We start from the raw sequence: 14,161 nt of genomic DNA on the forward strand, positions 1-14,161 counted from the left end.
AAAATATGAAGTGAAGCCAGGAAAACCTGGTTTTTCCTTCAGATGTTAGGGCTACAGTGGTAGCAGCACTGCATGCTCATTTGGAATATTAAGCTTTATCTTAGACACCTTGGCTTTTGTACTTATTTATTTTTAATTACATATTTGTATTTTATTTTGGTTTTGCATTGTTTTTGCCCAGAGTTATTTGCTTATAATAAGCTACTCTATAAAGTTTCCAAATAAATAAATAATTCTTCTGAAATGTTCCCTTTAGTTTTATCAATCACTTCACAATTAATTCTTGCTGGAAAAGTGCATGTATCTATATCCTGTTGCCCACACAAATCTCTTATTTGTACTCTGCTACCTTTCACAGAATTCCACAACAGACAAAATCACACTACTGATTTTCCTCCCCAATACAGTACATTTAGAATGATAGCATCTTATGCAGCTTTTATTATAAAAACCAAAACAAAGCCAGCCCCAATCTTCAATATACCATTCTTGAGCAATGTATTAGAAAGTGGGGTCCTTGGTACTCTCTCAGCTTGGCTGTTTTCTTACAGACATTTCATTACCAAACTAGGTAACAACATCAGTGCTAAAAGAGAGTGAAGTTTGCAAAATTCCCATTCCCTTTTAAGAACTAAGCATTAAAGCCCCCACAATTTAACCTTGAGATAGATTATCTTTTATTGTGTTAGAAGGTGTCAGCTCCAGAGTTTTTGGAGCTCTGCAAATTAATGGAACAGAATGGGCAGAAATTATAGCATTCTTTGATTTCATTATTATAATTATCCTTTATTCAGTACTCTATCTCAAGTAGAATTATAAACAAATGAAGTTTAAAAACAGTGTGTAGACATAGAACCAAGAGCAGTAAAAGAGTACAATTTGACAAAAGCAGTACTATATCTTTCTACTTAACACCAGTCCAGGAAAATGTTGACATACCTTTGGTTTCCCTGTTGATCCACTGGTGTAGAGAATAAACAAGTCATCTTCTGCATCACACCAGACAGGTTCACACTCCTTGCTAGCATTTTTCATTATGTCATGCCACCAAAGATCAACTTCTGGATCCCAAGGAGTCTGAAGGAAACCACACGTCATAATACTCAAATGCAGTCTAACCAGGGGAAAAAACAAATGCACTCTTGCAGCTGAACGAAAAATTATTCCAAAGTAGCTGAAAAGTTCTTGTTTTACTGATTCTAACCCTTGTTATTTGCTACAAAGCTTCATGACACAGCAACACTTGCTTAAACCTGTGGACAATTTTATTTCCTACTTGAATTCAACATATTTTCTATGGCTACTGAGAGACTCTTTAATACTACATTTGTTTTTCTTGAAAATAATGATTTTTCCAAATGTAAGGGAAGCTACTACCTTTATTATTAATATTAGTATATCACTGGAATCAGAACACAAGATACTGATAAAAGGAAAACACATATGCTACTCTAGTAGTCACTATTTCTAAAAACATGCTTTGCAAGCTCTGTACCCATTACCGGTACATTAATCCAGTGAGCTGAGTCAATATTTCTAAAATGTGTATAAATGTAGAATGGAACTGACTTAGAAATCTATTTACGCTTAAAGAGTTAGCATCAGAAGTGATATATTAATTGGTTATATTAATGATATTTCTCATTGGACTTGTCTTTTGTCTTTAGGGAACATAATGGAATTAAGATATACTAGAAAAAAATCATATAGACAGGGATTACCATACTGTATCGAAAATCCAGATACTCCACTACTAGAGGGCATCTTTTCTATGATTTTGTGAGCATCCAAACATTTTGATGCACAAATAGTTTCACTATAATCATTATAACAAGCTTCATGCTCTTGTTTTTTTTCTTTTTGACTACTTGAATCATGTTTAAGTTTGTATCTAATATCATATTAAATGTAGAATTGGTTTTTAGTTTTTTTAAGGACAGAATTAATTTAAATCTTGATCTTGGTCCCTTGAATGATCCCTCAGATCTTGATCAATCCCTTCTATCCAGTCAAAACCTTTACATCACTTTACAGTAATACTCTTTTTCTTCTTTATTCATATAAGCCTCCAATAGTGCATTCCCCTTATGGTAGCCAAGAAAACCTAAAAAAATGCTTTCAAAACATTTGCAAATCTGACACAACATGCATTTTAACTCCTCTCTCTAGCAATGTGCACTTTTAAGTAGAAAAATCTTTACCTGTGAAGCACAGCAGGTATCAACACAATTTTAAAAAGAGTCAGAAGAACTTTGCATGCAGAATGTTTTTGTCAGCGTTACACATAATGAAAGATTGTCTATTAGTTCTGCTTTGTTTCAAGGAGGCAGCAGTGGCATAAAAGTGATTTAAAAATTTGAAACAAACAGAACAATCTAAGCAGCATGTCAGTGTCCCATCTTTCTACTAAAGAAGAGCATGCTGAGGCTAAAAGACAGAATTTTGCATGAATATGAGCAACACTTGGAAGTCAGCTCCTTCCAAATATGTTGAAGTTCAATTTTGAGGATGCCAGGGCACCCTGAGTAAAGTTTGCCTTCCAATATTTCTGATAAAACCACAGGCTAAGGCACTTCTGGATTTGCAACATAGTCCTGGTCCAACATTCAAGTTAGAGCCATTCCAAGAACAGCCAACAAAAGTTGAGCCACAAAAAATTGACAATCCATGCAGTAAGTTTATTAGTAGTTCTAGCATATTACACTAATCAACAAATGCTTTGGGTTTTTTCTATGCAATTCAGACATGTAAATTAAATCTCTCTATTCTCATACATTTCCATTGTAATTCCCTACAGTCAGATAAATTATTTAACTATGATAGATCTATTCCCCCTTATGATAATGGCTGGCAGCATCTCAAAATATAATGTCTTTGAAGGAAGCATTTGCTTTATTAGCAAAACTCCCCCATATTGTTAGCTTTTTAAATTTATATATCATAAGAGAAAAATCACTATCCTTAATTACACAAGAAATGCCCAACATAATTTTGTGTGAACTTCATGTTTTTTTTTAAAATGTGTAAAATGTTTTTTAATAACATTACCTTTTTTAATCCTAAACATAATGTTTTGAATGAAGAACCATTGAGTATTATAGTATCAATTAGCAAAAGTTTTAGATGGAGATGCCCAGGCAGCAGGCAGTAGCTGTAAGCAAACTCACTGCTTGGCAATGAGGCATGATCAAGTTATTCATTGTCATTTGACACAGGCATTAAACCAGTATTTTCCAGAGCTGAGAACACAGTTTTTTAAAAAAATTCAAAAATGGAAGCACTGTCTTTCTACTGATTCAAAAGATAAAAGAAAAATAAAACTTCCAAAAGAATTGTTCTGTTTTTGCATGGCTGTCAGATATGGCTTTGTCCTTCACCAGAATGAGTTACGTCTAGGCGTGACCTCTGCAGAGATTCAACATGTAGCCCGAACCAGATAATACTAAATAATCCAATCCCCCCACCCCCACTGCCCAAAAGTAGCAGAAACAACCATTCCTAATAGAAGCTGATACAGTAGTAAGTCAAATGAGATTCAACTGGATATTCAAATTTTTAGGATATATAGGCTTGTCTTAAATACTTTACTGTAATAATTGTACTATATAATAGATTATATATTAGTCCAGCACATAATAAGTCAACTAGTACAGCCAATCAAACAAACTGAATATATGAGGATGTATTTAAGTTGAAGATGTTCTAATTACATCTGAATTAATTGTAAATTCTAAACATTTTTTAAAGTGAAAACAAATTTTATTTGTTTGGTTTATTCCAGCCAGCTTTGTGTTTGAAGCTGGGTTTTATTTAAAGCAGCTATGTTAATTTAAAATATTAAAGTAAATTGTAGTCTTGTAAAAAGGAAACAGGATTATGTATCCAGTTCCAACTGAATTTAAAAAATGGTCTTTGAACATTGTAATCCAGGTAGCTCAAAAAACACAAAGCTTAGCTATTCATAAAGGCTGGCATGGAAATTGTATATAAGCAGCATCAGTATTTGTACTACCAGAAACTGAATATCCTTATGCAAAATAATTTCACCTTCTTTACACAGCCTAAGATTTACTGAAAGAAGGAGTAAAACTACTGATAGAAAGGAAGCAATTTAATAAATCTAATGTAGCTTTTTCACTCCGTGTACAATTTCTTTATGAATTATCCCATTCTACCAAATAATCCCTTTCCAATAGCAGGCTTAAAAAATAGTTTGCACAGCACCTTCAAATTGGGATCAAAAAGTCATTTCAGAGATTCTGAATTCCTGAAAAAAATAGTTTGCCAATATCAAAGCAAATCATTTTATAGCAATATCATGATGCTAACTATTACCAAAGAATGAGAAAACTTTGTATTCACCACCATTATCCCTTCCTCATAGATATTCCCACCCTCTTTTGTAAGTTTGCAATCCATGATTGGAAATGCTTTTTCTTACTTGAGAATATAATCACGTCTGAGTTTACCCATTTCATCAATCCATTGTATTCTCTAACTATGGCTTTATACAAACCACAATGACACATCACATTGCTAAAACACACTTTGCAAACTGTAATGGTTGAGTTCCTCAAATATGCTCTGCCAAAACTATGTCAGTCTAACCATGGCTTAGTGGAATGTGAGAATCTAGACACCATTGGAAAATACTGTACTTCAAAAATAATCTGGCTCATCTAAACTCCTAATGCAGGCAATCTATCAGTAGAAAAACCCACCAGATAGGACCATTCAATCTTTTTTAATACCAAACAAAATTGTTTGATATGTATGCATTATTACAAAGCATCCCTATGTTTTTCAAATTATAGATTCCCTCTATTTCCCCCTCCCCACTATCTATATGGCAACTCTTCAAATCAGTGGATTTGACCATTATGTTGCCACTTTCTCATCTCTTCTGAATACCATAATCAACTTCTCCAAAAATGCTGAATTTCTTCAAAGCTTTCCTCTCTCATTTTTATCACCCTCTCCACCTCACTGCACTTTATAACTACCCTGATGATTTGTTGAAAATGATTGCAAAGAATATGAAAATATTCTAAAAATATTTTAGAGGCCACATACCTAAAAATAGAAGATTTCAAGGAATTTGGTTAAAGGCTGTTTCAGAACAATTATCTTCAGAAGTATAATCAATGCAAATTGACTGTAATTCATAAACCCTAGGCTATAAATTATGCCTGTTATCTGTTTGTAATCAACCAGTTGCTTCACTTACTAGCATTGATATCACAGAGCTCTGTAATTATAAATTCCATTAGCAATACTATTACCATCATTCAGACCCAGAGCTAATTTTCCAGAATTGTTCTTTAGAAAACAACATTTTTTCACAGCAGATAACAAATGTGAAATGATCTTTCACACAACTCATCAACACTAGTACTTCAATTAAATTTTGCTAGTCAGCAATGAAAAACAATGCAATGAAGAATTTCAGGGCCGATTTTCAACATCTTTCAAACAGGAATGTGCAGTTTTTTATGCTGTTTGTGAAAGCAAAACTGAGTCATGGAGGTCATCTCAATAAAATGATTCTGCACAATCTTAATATAATTGAATCCAGGAAATGAGTTGGCAGTTGCAACTGAACTTATTTCCAAGGAAACATTCAACCTTTAAGGATACAGATTCTCTCATGGTCTCAATACAAAAATAAATCCCATTTACACTTTTAAGAAAAAATAACAATTGCTAAAAAAACTATAGCACTGAAACTATAGCACCCACTAATTTTCCCTACCCACTAATCCCAAGCTGTTGAAATGTGCCTCCAAGTTCTCTTCAACCCATTGTGACAGTGACGCCCCCAACACATGCAGGTGCTGGAATGATGTTAAAAGGCCACACATTGCAGTGAGAGAGCAAAAGAGCAGACAAGAGAAGAGGTGTGCTGGACGTGGTAAGCAGAGCAGAAGGATGCCATGAAAAAAACTTCTGCTACACACAGTAAATACCTTTGGCTGGACTTTCTTTGAGCTCTCAGTCTTTTTTTCCTGCCAAAAATTCACAAAGAAGATATAACTGTTTGAGAAGCAGTCAAACTGAACTTGGGCACTTATCTGTAAATGCTATGATAGCAAAGATGGGTTGTATAATTAGAAAACTAAATACCACGGAATAAAGTGCTTTTTAAAAAAAATAACATAAAGGAAAATTGCATACAAGGGATCTGATAACCTATCAATATCTGTTTAGCCAATTTCATTTCAAAAAGCATTTCCCCTCCATAGGAAGCAGGGCTTTTCCATGTAACTGCTTCAGAGTCTGTGCTTTGTGTAAAGCCCATCCTTTCCTAAATGGCAATTTCTACATTACAGCAAAACTGCTAGTTGGCAATGAATGTAAAGATCCATGAAACGTTGCTATTTATTTAAGGTGCATATTATAGGTTCCATCAGTTAAACTATTAAACTTCCCACCATTCCTTTCTCCAAACAAAGCCAAACAGCCAACTAATGTGTCGTCATGCCAAGGCAATTACTTTGCCATAGTTTGGTAGCTCTTGGTTAAATCCAAACCAGATAAATTATCTTACCTAAAACAGGAGCAAATCATGAGATTGGTGGATTCTTGAAGATAATTTTCCAATTGTTGGACAGCAGCAATAAAGCTTTCCCTCTCCTTCCCCTCTTTTTTTTTAGTCAAGTATGTGAAATAAAGTTATAAAGTTTGGAAAAATGAAATGTATGATTTTGACATACATTCCTGGCTAACAGTGGTGGGGTGTAATTTGTCTTGTTTCTTCTCTATCTCCTGGATTTTGTTAACAGCTTCTTGGTGAAGAATGTTGGAAGAGTTGAAGTTTTTTGTCATTTTGGCAGATACTACCCTGGCTAATCTTGAAAGAGTTGACCAGAATGTAAGCTGGTTAGCACTTAAATAGGAAACCACCAAGAAATCTCAGAGCTGTAGGCTAGCACAAGAAAGTAAAATGAATCCTGGAATAAGGTAATGGCAACCCACCATTATATTTTTGCTAAAGAAATTATATAGTCAGCATGACTTAAACTTAAAGGAAACTTTACTTTTTTAAAATAAAAATATTATCCAGTGGTTGGTATTATTTTTTCATAGACTAATGCAGCAGAGATTACTTTTTATGAATCACCATGTGTAAAGGATAGTGAGATTAGTATGAGAAGTGAAAGCAAGTGCTAGGCAAACACATACCCATATTTCACTATTTCCTACCTAATCAATTTGATGAACCTCAATGTTCCAATAAATACAATAAGGAAAGTTTACCATTCTAAGGGAAAGAGTAGTTGCTAATAACAGAGTATCAAAGTTGGAAGGGAGGTCTTCTAGTCCAACTCAGGCAAGCTCAGGCAAGAGCTGTATACCATTTCAGACAACTGATTGTCCAATCTCTTCTTAAAAACCACCAGTGAAAGAGCACCCACAACTTCTGAAGACAAGCTGTTCCACTGATTAATTGTTCTAACTATCAGGAATTTTCTCCTTATTTCTAGATTGGTCATCTCCTTGATAAGTTTCCATCAATTGTTTCTTGTCTTGCCTTCAGATACTTTGGAGAATAGGTTGACCCCTCTTCTTTGTGGTAGTACTTTAGAAATTGACACCCTGCTATCCCATCATCTTCTTTTCACTAGGCTAAGCATAACCAATTCTGCAACCATTCTTCATGTTTTACCCTCCAGCTCCCAAATAAACTTTGTTGCTCTTCTCTGCACTCTTTCTAGAGTCTCAACATCTTTTTTATCATGGTGACCAAAACTGGTTGCAGTATTCCAAGTGTGATCTTACCAAGGCATTATAAAGTGATACTAATCAGTAGGATTTTACAATCTAAATCACTTTAGAATCTTGATATATTTTCTTTGATGTACACCAAAACTAGAAAGTGATTCTGCAATTATAGTTAGGCTTCCTTCTTACTAGAACTACCTGAATAAATAGGTAGCAAATATCTGAATCTAGTTCACATTTCTTCATTTGCTTTTACCATAAGAACTGATGCAACAATCTATTCTACAAGAGTTAACATGGCTACAGAATGGCAAAGGCTTTATCTATTGGATATACACTACTTCCCAGCCTTCTCCTCCATTCTCCTGATCCACTAGACAATGTTTCTCATAACTTTTGAAAGAATTATGGGAAATTATGAGAATTTATGGGAAATTTAGTCCAATTCATCTGGAAGACATCCAATTAGGCTAGACACCAATGCAATAGCTACAAATGAAGTTAAGCACCATCATATTGGCACATGCAGGTAACTTAACAGTCTGGAATAAAGTGTGCCCAAAATGAGCTGGAAATGACTAGCACATACGTGCAAAGGGAAACTTTACCTTTACCTTTTAAAATGAATTATATAAAATTAAGACTGCATGATATGTTGATGGCTCAATTTTAAAAAGCAAGCTTTATGTGAAAAAATAATATTTTAGGAATTCTTAAGGACACCAGGTGACCAGTCCCTTAATTTTCCTGTTAACAAAAGATACATTAACATAAGAAATATGCAATATTTTAAAAGAGTTCAGAGAAACAGCTTATTTATTAACCACAGATAGATTTTCTCTCCTGCCCAGTAAGGAAGAGGATATTGGCAAAAGATTCTGACCAACAGCTTATCTGAAGAACTTAATATAGCAGATGTACATTTCTATCAATAGTGTCTATCAGAATTTACAATCAAAGCTCAGGGATGCCTCTTCTGTTTCTTCTGTTCTGATCTTTAAAAATTGGTGCTAGTCTGGCATGGTCAATAAATGCATACTTCCCACCTGGCTGCCAATCCTGGTCTCTTCTATTTACAAATCCCTGTAAAATGTCATTGGAAGTCTGTTGAGATAAAGCCAGTGACAAGCACTTGCTATAATGTTGCTATTAATGGATATGAGATTTGTAATGTGCTAAAAATAGACTATATTTGATGAGCAGCAAAAATTCAGTGAGATGGTACATCCATATCTACCCAATACACTTCCATCTGAAAGTAAGGGCTCACATCTTCCATTCCTGCATTTATAAAACAGTCCTCTTTACCACATCAACATTTAGGTTTGAGGAATATTCAGTTATGTGATCTACTTCACCACTAATGAATTGTGAAACAGAACAACCCAAATACTTATTAGTTTAGTGAGAACTAAGTAAAAGTCAACAACAAAACTTCTCATTAAACTGAGTGACTAAAATATAAAAGTTCATAATTGCATGTTTAAAATAAGACACTAATTACTTTGGAGATGTGACAGGAGCAACTAGTTATTATTTATTAATAAGGCAACACAAGATCAGGAACAGTAGTAGACTGATAAAATGATTAGTCTGTAGGAGGATATAGAATATATTTATATGATGTATGTTTGAGAGCAAGCAGAGGTAAGTCCTCAAAGATATCAAGAAGACAAATAAAAAATTACTGTGTCAATGGTTATACTAACTAATGTATTTGACAGATATGGTGGAGTTTTAGCCCCAGAGTTCCTAGCCAGCATTGCAATTTTTGGAGTTGGGGAACTAGACTGGGGAATGCTTGGTTTAATGGATTTTTGGATGCTGGTTTTAAAATATGTCTTATTTCCACCAGTAACAAAAATTCCGTGCAAACATAAACAGAAGAGAATCTGAATTACCATTCACATACAATTATAACTTTTTCCTTAAATTTGGAAAAAATGTCTTTCCTTGATTATAAAGGGAAATACCCTAAAAGCAATCAAGCAAATAGACTAGTAATTACAGCTTGCCTCCTGCAAGCCTAAGTGGGTTGATGAAAATAGCCCATCTCCCAGTCTAGATCTACAGAACACTGGCAGAAAATTCACAGACTTAATTTTATCATACAAATAAGTTGGTGAATTCTTGCTGTTTTCAAAAAATAGGAAATAAATGTAACATATTTTTAGATCTTTAGTAAACATGGTTTTCTATATATGTTATGGTGATAAATTAATTTTAAAGAGTTCCAGAATTTTAAAGAATTCCAGAACTTGACAGAGAGGAGACAAGAGGAGGGGAGAAACAAAATGTAACTTTAATTTATGTTAACCATTTTTGTTGTATGTTACAGATCACATTTACTTACCTTGACAAGACTATATAAAAATGAAAAGACAAATTTTGTCTTCTGTGATCAATAACAGCACAACACATTTATTATCATAAAATTATCCCACTGGCAACAGAAAGATTATCTTCCCATCCCTGCAATACTGAATTGCCCAGTATAAATGAAGCACCACCTCAGGGCAAAAATCTAAACTCCCTCCAGCATGATAGTTAGGATATGCAATCACTTTTCTTTCTCTTTCTCTACAACAAAAATGCCTGCTCAAGCCCCACAGATCCACCACATTTACACAATAACTCACTTGCACACTCTGACAGATTCTTTTCAGAGGTGGAGACTTGCTGCTTGACCCATCTTGAACTAGTTCTTCTCTTCCTAGATGCTTAACCACAATACATCTTTCCAGGGGGTTACCCCTAAAATAGAAGAAAGATGAATTCATGAACATGAATCACTTCAAGAAAATCTTAAATATTCCTGAAATTTTAGTTCAGTAAGCAAACTAAATTAAACAGGTAGGATAGTTATATGGATAACAACAATAAATAGTAATATTTAAAGGAACAGTGTGGTTCTACTACCAAATACGGGTACTTTAACCATGGTTAAAATTGTATCCAGTCTCATATTAAAGGGCAGAATGAATGAATTTTAATAAAAGGTCTTAGTCCCCTTGAGTGACCTTTCACAGCTTCCAAATCATGTTTGGGATGGCTGTCCTATGAAGTCAACCCGTAACATGATAAGATTTTGACTGACTTTTATTGTCATTTCAAACTAATACTTTGGGAATACATTTTTACATATACATATATGTCCATATATTTCTTCACACATGATGTAAGAAATTATGGAGAGGCTGAGAAGGTAATTGAAGGGAAAGTAGGGCAGCTTCTTATAAATGCTAATTCAACTTAGATTCCAAGAAACCTGGAAGAAGCATTCAAATCATTTCAAAAGACTCTCCTTAATAAACTCACAATAAATGAGATTGGAAATTCTTTTAGAAGTTTTCAAGATTTTGCATTTACTCAAGGCTAGCACTAAAACTGTCCTACTGAAATTTGTGCAATTCTTGCTTCCTTGATCTTCTGTCTGGAATGCTAGGGTATTTTTAAAGCTACAGTGCATGCTTTTCTTATTCCTAAGCAAACAATATATATCACAAATTCCCTTCACCGAAAAGAATCTTTGAATTTACTTACTTAGCTTTACACTTCTGTAAAGCTTCATCAGCTATCTGCTTCAAGTTAATCAGCTTATCACCTCTATAAAAGGCATCTAAAACAACAAGTAAATCATTAAAAGTGGCTCATCAGAACAGGCCAGGCTCTTGAAGGTTATCTATCAAAAAGGAGTAGTTTAAAGCAAAAGAAAGAGAGAACAATGCAGTAACAACAGCAATTTCTTCAAAATTCAAGGGATTAGCATTAGATTAGGGAACAATCAGAACAACTGGATGGCCTTTGTCATACCTTAGTTCTGGTATTAGTTCTTGTTATTTCATGACAGAATTAACAGAACTTAACAGAATAACGAAGTTGGAATGGACCTTGAAGGTCTTCTAGTCAACCTCCTGCTCAAGCAGGAGACCTGGTACCATTCCAGACAAGTGGCTGTCCAATCTCGTCTTAAAAGCCTCTTGAATAGTTTTAATAACTTGAAAGACTTGAATAGCTGATTTTTTTTTTCCGTTACACATTAAAATATAATGTTGCAAGATCCCTTCTGAGTTGATCATGGGACCAGAGGTTTAATCTTCTAAATTCTCGGATTTGTGCTGGAGCCCATCCTTAGGGAACCTCTCTAGGGAACTTGTCTCCAGAATGTGTACATTGGGGTGTTGTATGCATGGTATTTATGTGGTGCCTGGTTGTGTGTGGCTCTTAGTTGTTAATTGGGGTGTTGTGCTGTAGCACAAGGAAACAAGCAACACTTAATAACTGGCCATCAACATTTCAATTAACAACTAAAAGGCACACACAACTGGGCAACACCTAAATACTACAAATAGAACGGCACATATATTCTGGAAAGAGAGAGATGTTTCCTGAAGGTGGGCTCCAGCACAAGTCCAAAAGTTTAGAAGACTAAATCTCTGATCCCCATGATCAACTCAGATTGGATCCTGCAACATTATCCTGGGACATGCCTTCATTTGTACAACATAATGGGTTTAACAGTTAAATGAATGTAAGTCTTACAAATCTGAAATCAATTTATTTTATTAGAGAAGGATCATCTAATAAAAAGCATTAATTGAGCAAGCCATGGTTTTTCAAAAGTAAGGTCTATTTTTTTTACTAGAGCATTTTCCTGCGTTATGACAGCTAAAAAAATTAAATTCTTTTTAATAAATAATTTGGACATTAGATCATAGCAACAAAGGTTATGAATTAATATGTTAATAATTCCATATTACCAGAACACTGTTATATTGACAATAGATTGATCAAGCATATTCCTGCGTATTTTAACCTGGAAATAGCTCCTTCCTTTATTTCTTTTTTTTTCCAATAAATTTTTATTATTTTCCACCAGTACAAATCTTAGTTACTTTTTCAACAACATTGACATCCACATATAATATTGTCTTATACTTTAACATCTATTTGTACCTATCAGTCTATATTATCCTTGTTTATCATTAATCATCGATACATATTGCCTTTATATTACAGTTATTATTATACATCTTTAATATTGTCTTATTCTTTTAACATCTATTCATACCTAGTCTTAATACATATATTACACTTATTATTATACAGCTTTGATCCTTCTGTCTATCCTATTATATCTTGTGTACCACTTTCTTGAGAATTCTTATTTAATCATCTTTTCTAATTCTTCTCTTTTTTTCTAGCCACATGTATCATCTATGCCAAATCGAGTAGTATTCTTATTCTTCTTTCTCTCTCATTTTAAGTGTGAGAATGTCCATCTCAGCACAGTCTGCTATTAACTCTTCAGTTGGAATCCTCTGCTCTTTCCACATTTGTGCATAAGCTGTTCTGGCCGCTGTCAATATGAGCTCCTTCCTTTATTTCAATGATGAAGAGTATAAAGTTATCATTAATTATAAACCCAGTTAGGTTATGCTGATTATATACTAAAGAACCTACAGGTTATCAAAAAGCTATTTACCTGCAGTTATGAGAAGTGAGCAGTTGGAATCGAGAATCCTCTCACAAAGAGATTCTGCTGAAAAGCCTGCAAACTGAAATCATAATTATAAATATAACTACCAAACAGCAGTAGCCACAACAATGCCAAATTGAACTATTTTGAACAGTATTTCTGACTGAGTAGGAATAATGCAGATATAAATGTTTTTAGCTAATTAGTTAAAAGGTAGTTGAAAACTCGACTTCACAATACAAAACTCCATAGAAGAAAATCTTTGTTACAATCAGTGAAGAGGGCATTGCAGATAATTATAATCACAAATTGTAGACGTGTTTCATTGAAACCTAGCTTAATCAAAATTGCTGCCCTTTTCCTAATGTATAAACACACTGTTGAGTTAAGAAAGTTTAAGAATATGGTGCTTCCACCATGCCTTTTGGACTAAGAAAAGGAGATCCCTGGCTGGCTACTGAATGAGTCCAGAAAAAGGCATGGCTCCTTTCAGAAGAAGCCAACAAGTACAGTAAAAGCACTCATGCTGGATTAGAAGACCTTTGCCTAATTCAGGTCCAAATACTGCAAACTTTTAACGCAAGGCATCACAGCAAATAAATATGGTGCTACGGACTGATGCTCTGCAATTTGTCAGTATTCTGCTGAATTATATAATGCAATGTTTTGGGTTAAACTCCTTAAAATTTAGGGATATTTTTTAAAATTAAATTATTTAAGCCTGAGGTCCACTTTGGAAAACAAAGTGATTAATCAGCATCTGCTTAGTCAAAAAGGGCATAGTGGCATACTCACCTACTCAAGGAAGTAATTCAAAATCACAGGGGGGGGGGGAAACTAGCTTAGTTTAAATTGCTAGCTATATCATAGTTCATTTCAATTAGGCGTTATTGTACAGTACCTGATCCGCAAAATACGGACAACCATTAGTTGGCAGCAAGAATTTTTTGTATAATTTGC

General features: G+C 34.2%; 1 protein-coding gene across 2 annotated transcripts in view; it reads right to left on the reverse strand.

Annotated features, from left to right (window-relative positions):
• ACSS2 (acyl-CoA synthetase short chain family member 2) overlaps positions 1-14,161 on the reverse strand; it is a 53,386-nt gene that overhangs the window by 12,013 nt on the left and 27,212 nt on the right. The window contains exons 5-9 of one of the 2 annotated variants that reach the window (XM_026697660.2): positions 13,208-13,280; positions 11,266-11,341; positions 10,362-10,476; positions 5,967-6,005; positions 940-1,077 (exon numbers count right to left, since the gene is read on the reverse strand). In XM_026697660.2, the coding sequence (XP_026553445.1) occupies positions 940-1,077; positions 5,967-6,005; positions 10,362-10,476; positions 11,266-11,341; positions 13,208-13,280 (441 nt within the window). The remainder of the gene's footprint in view (positions 1-939; positions 1,078-5,966; positions 6,006-10,361; positions 10,477-11,265; positions 11,342-13,207; positions 13,281-14,161) is intronic. The other variant, XM_026697662.2, reaches the window with a different exon arrangement.

The sequence above is a fragment of the Pseudonaja textilis genome, chromosome 3 (assembly GCF_049901715.1).
Source record: "Pseudonaja textilis isolate UNSWEBS1 chromosome 3, rPseTex1.2, whole genome shotgun sequence".
Taxonomy (NCBI): Eukaryota; Metazoa; Chordata; class Lepidosauria; order Squamata; family Elapidae; genus Pseudonaja; species Pseudonaja textilis.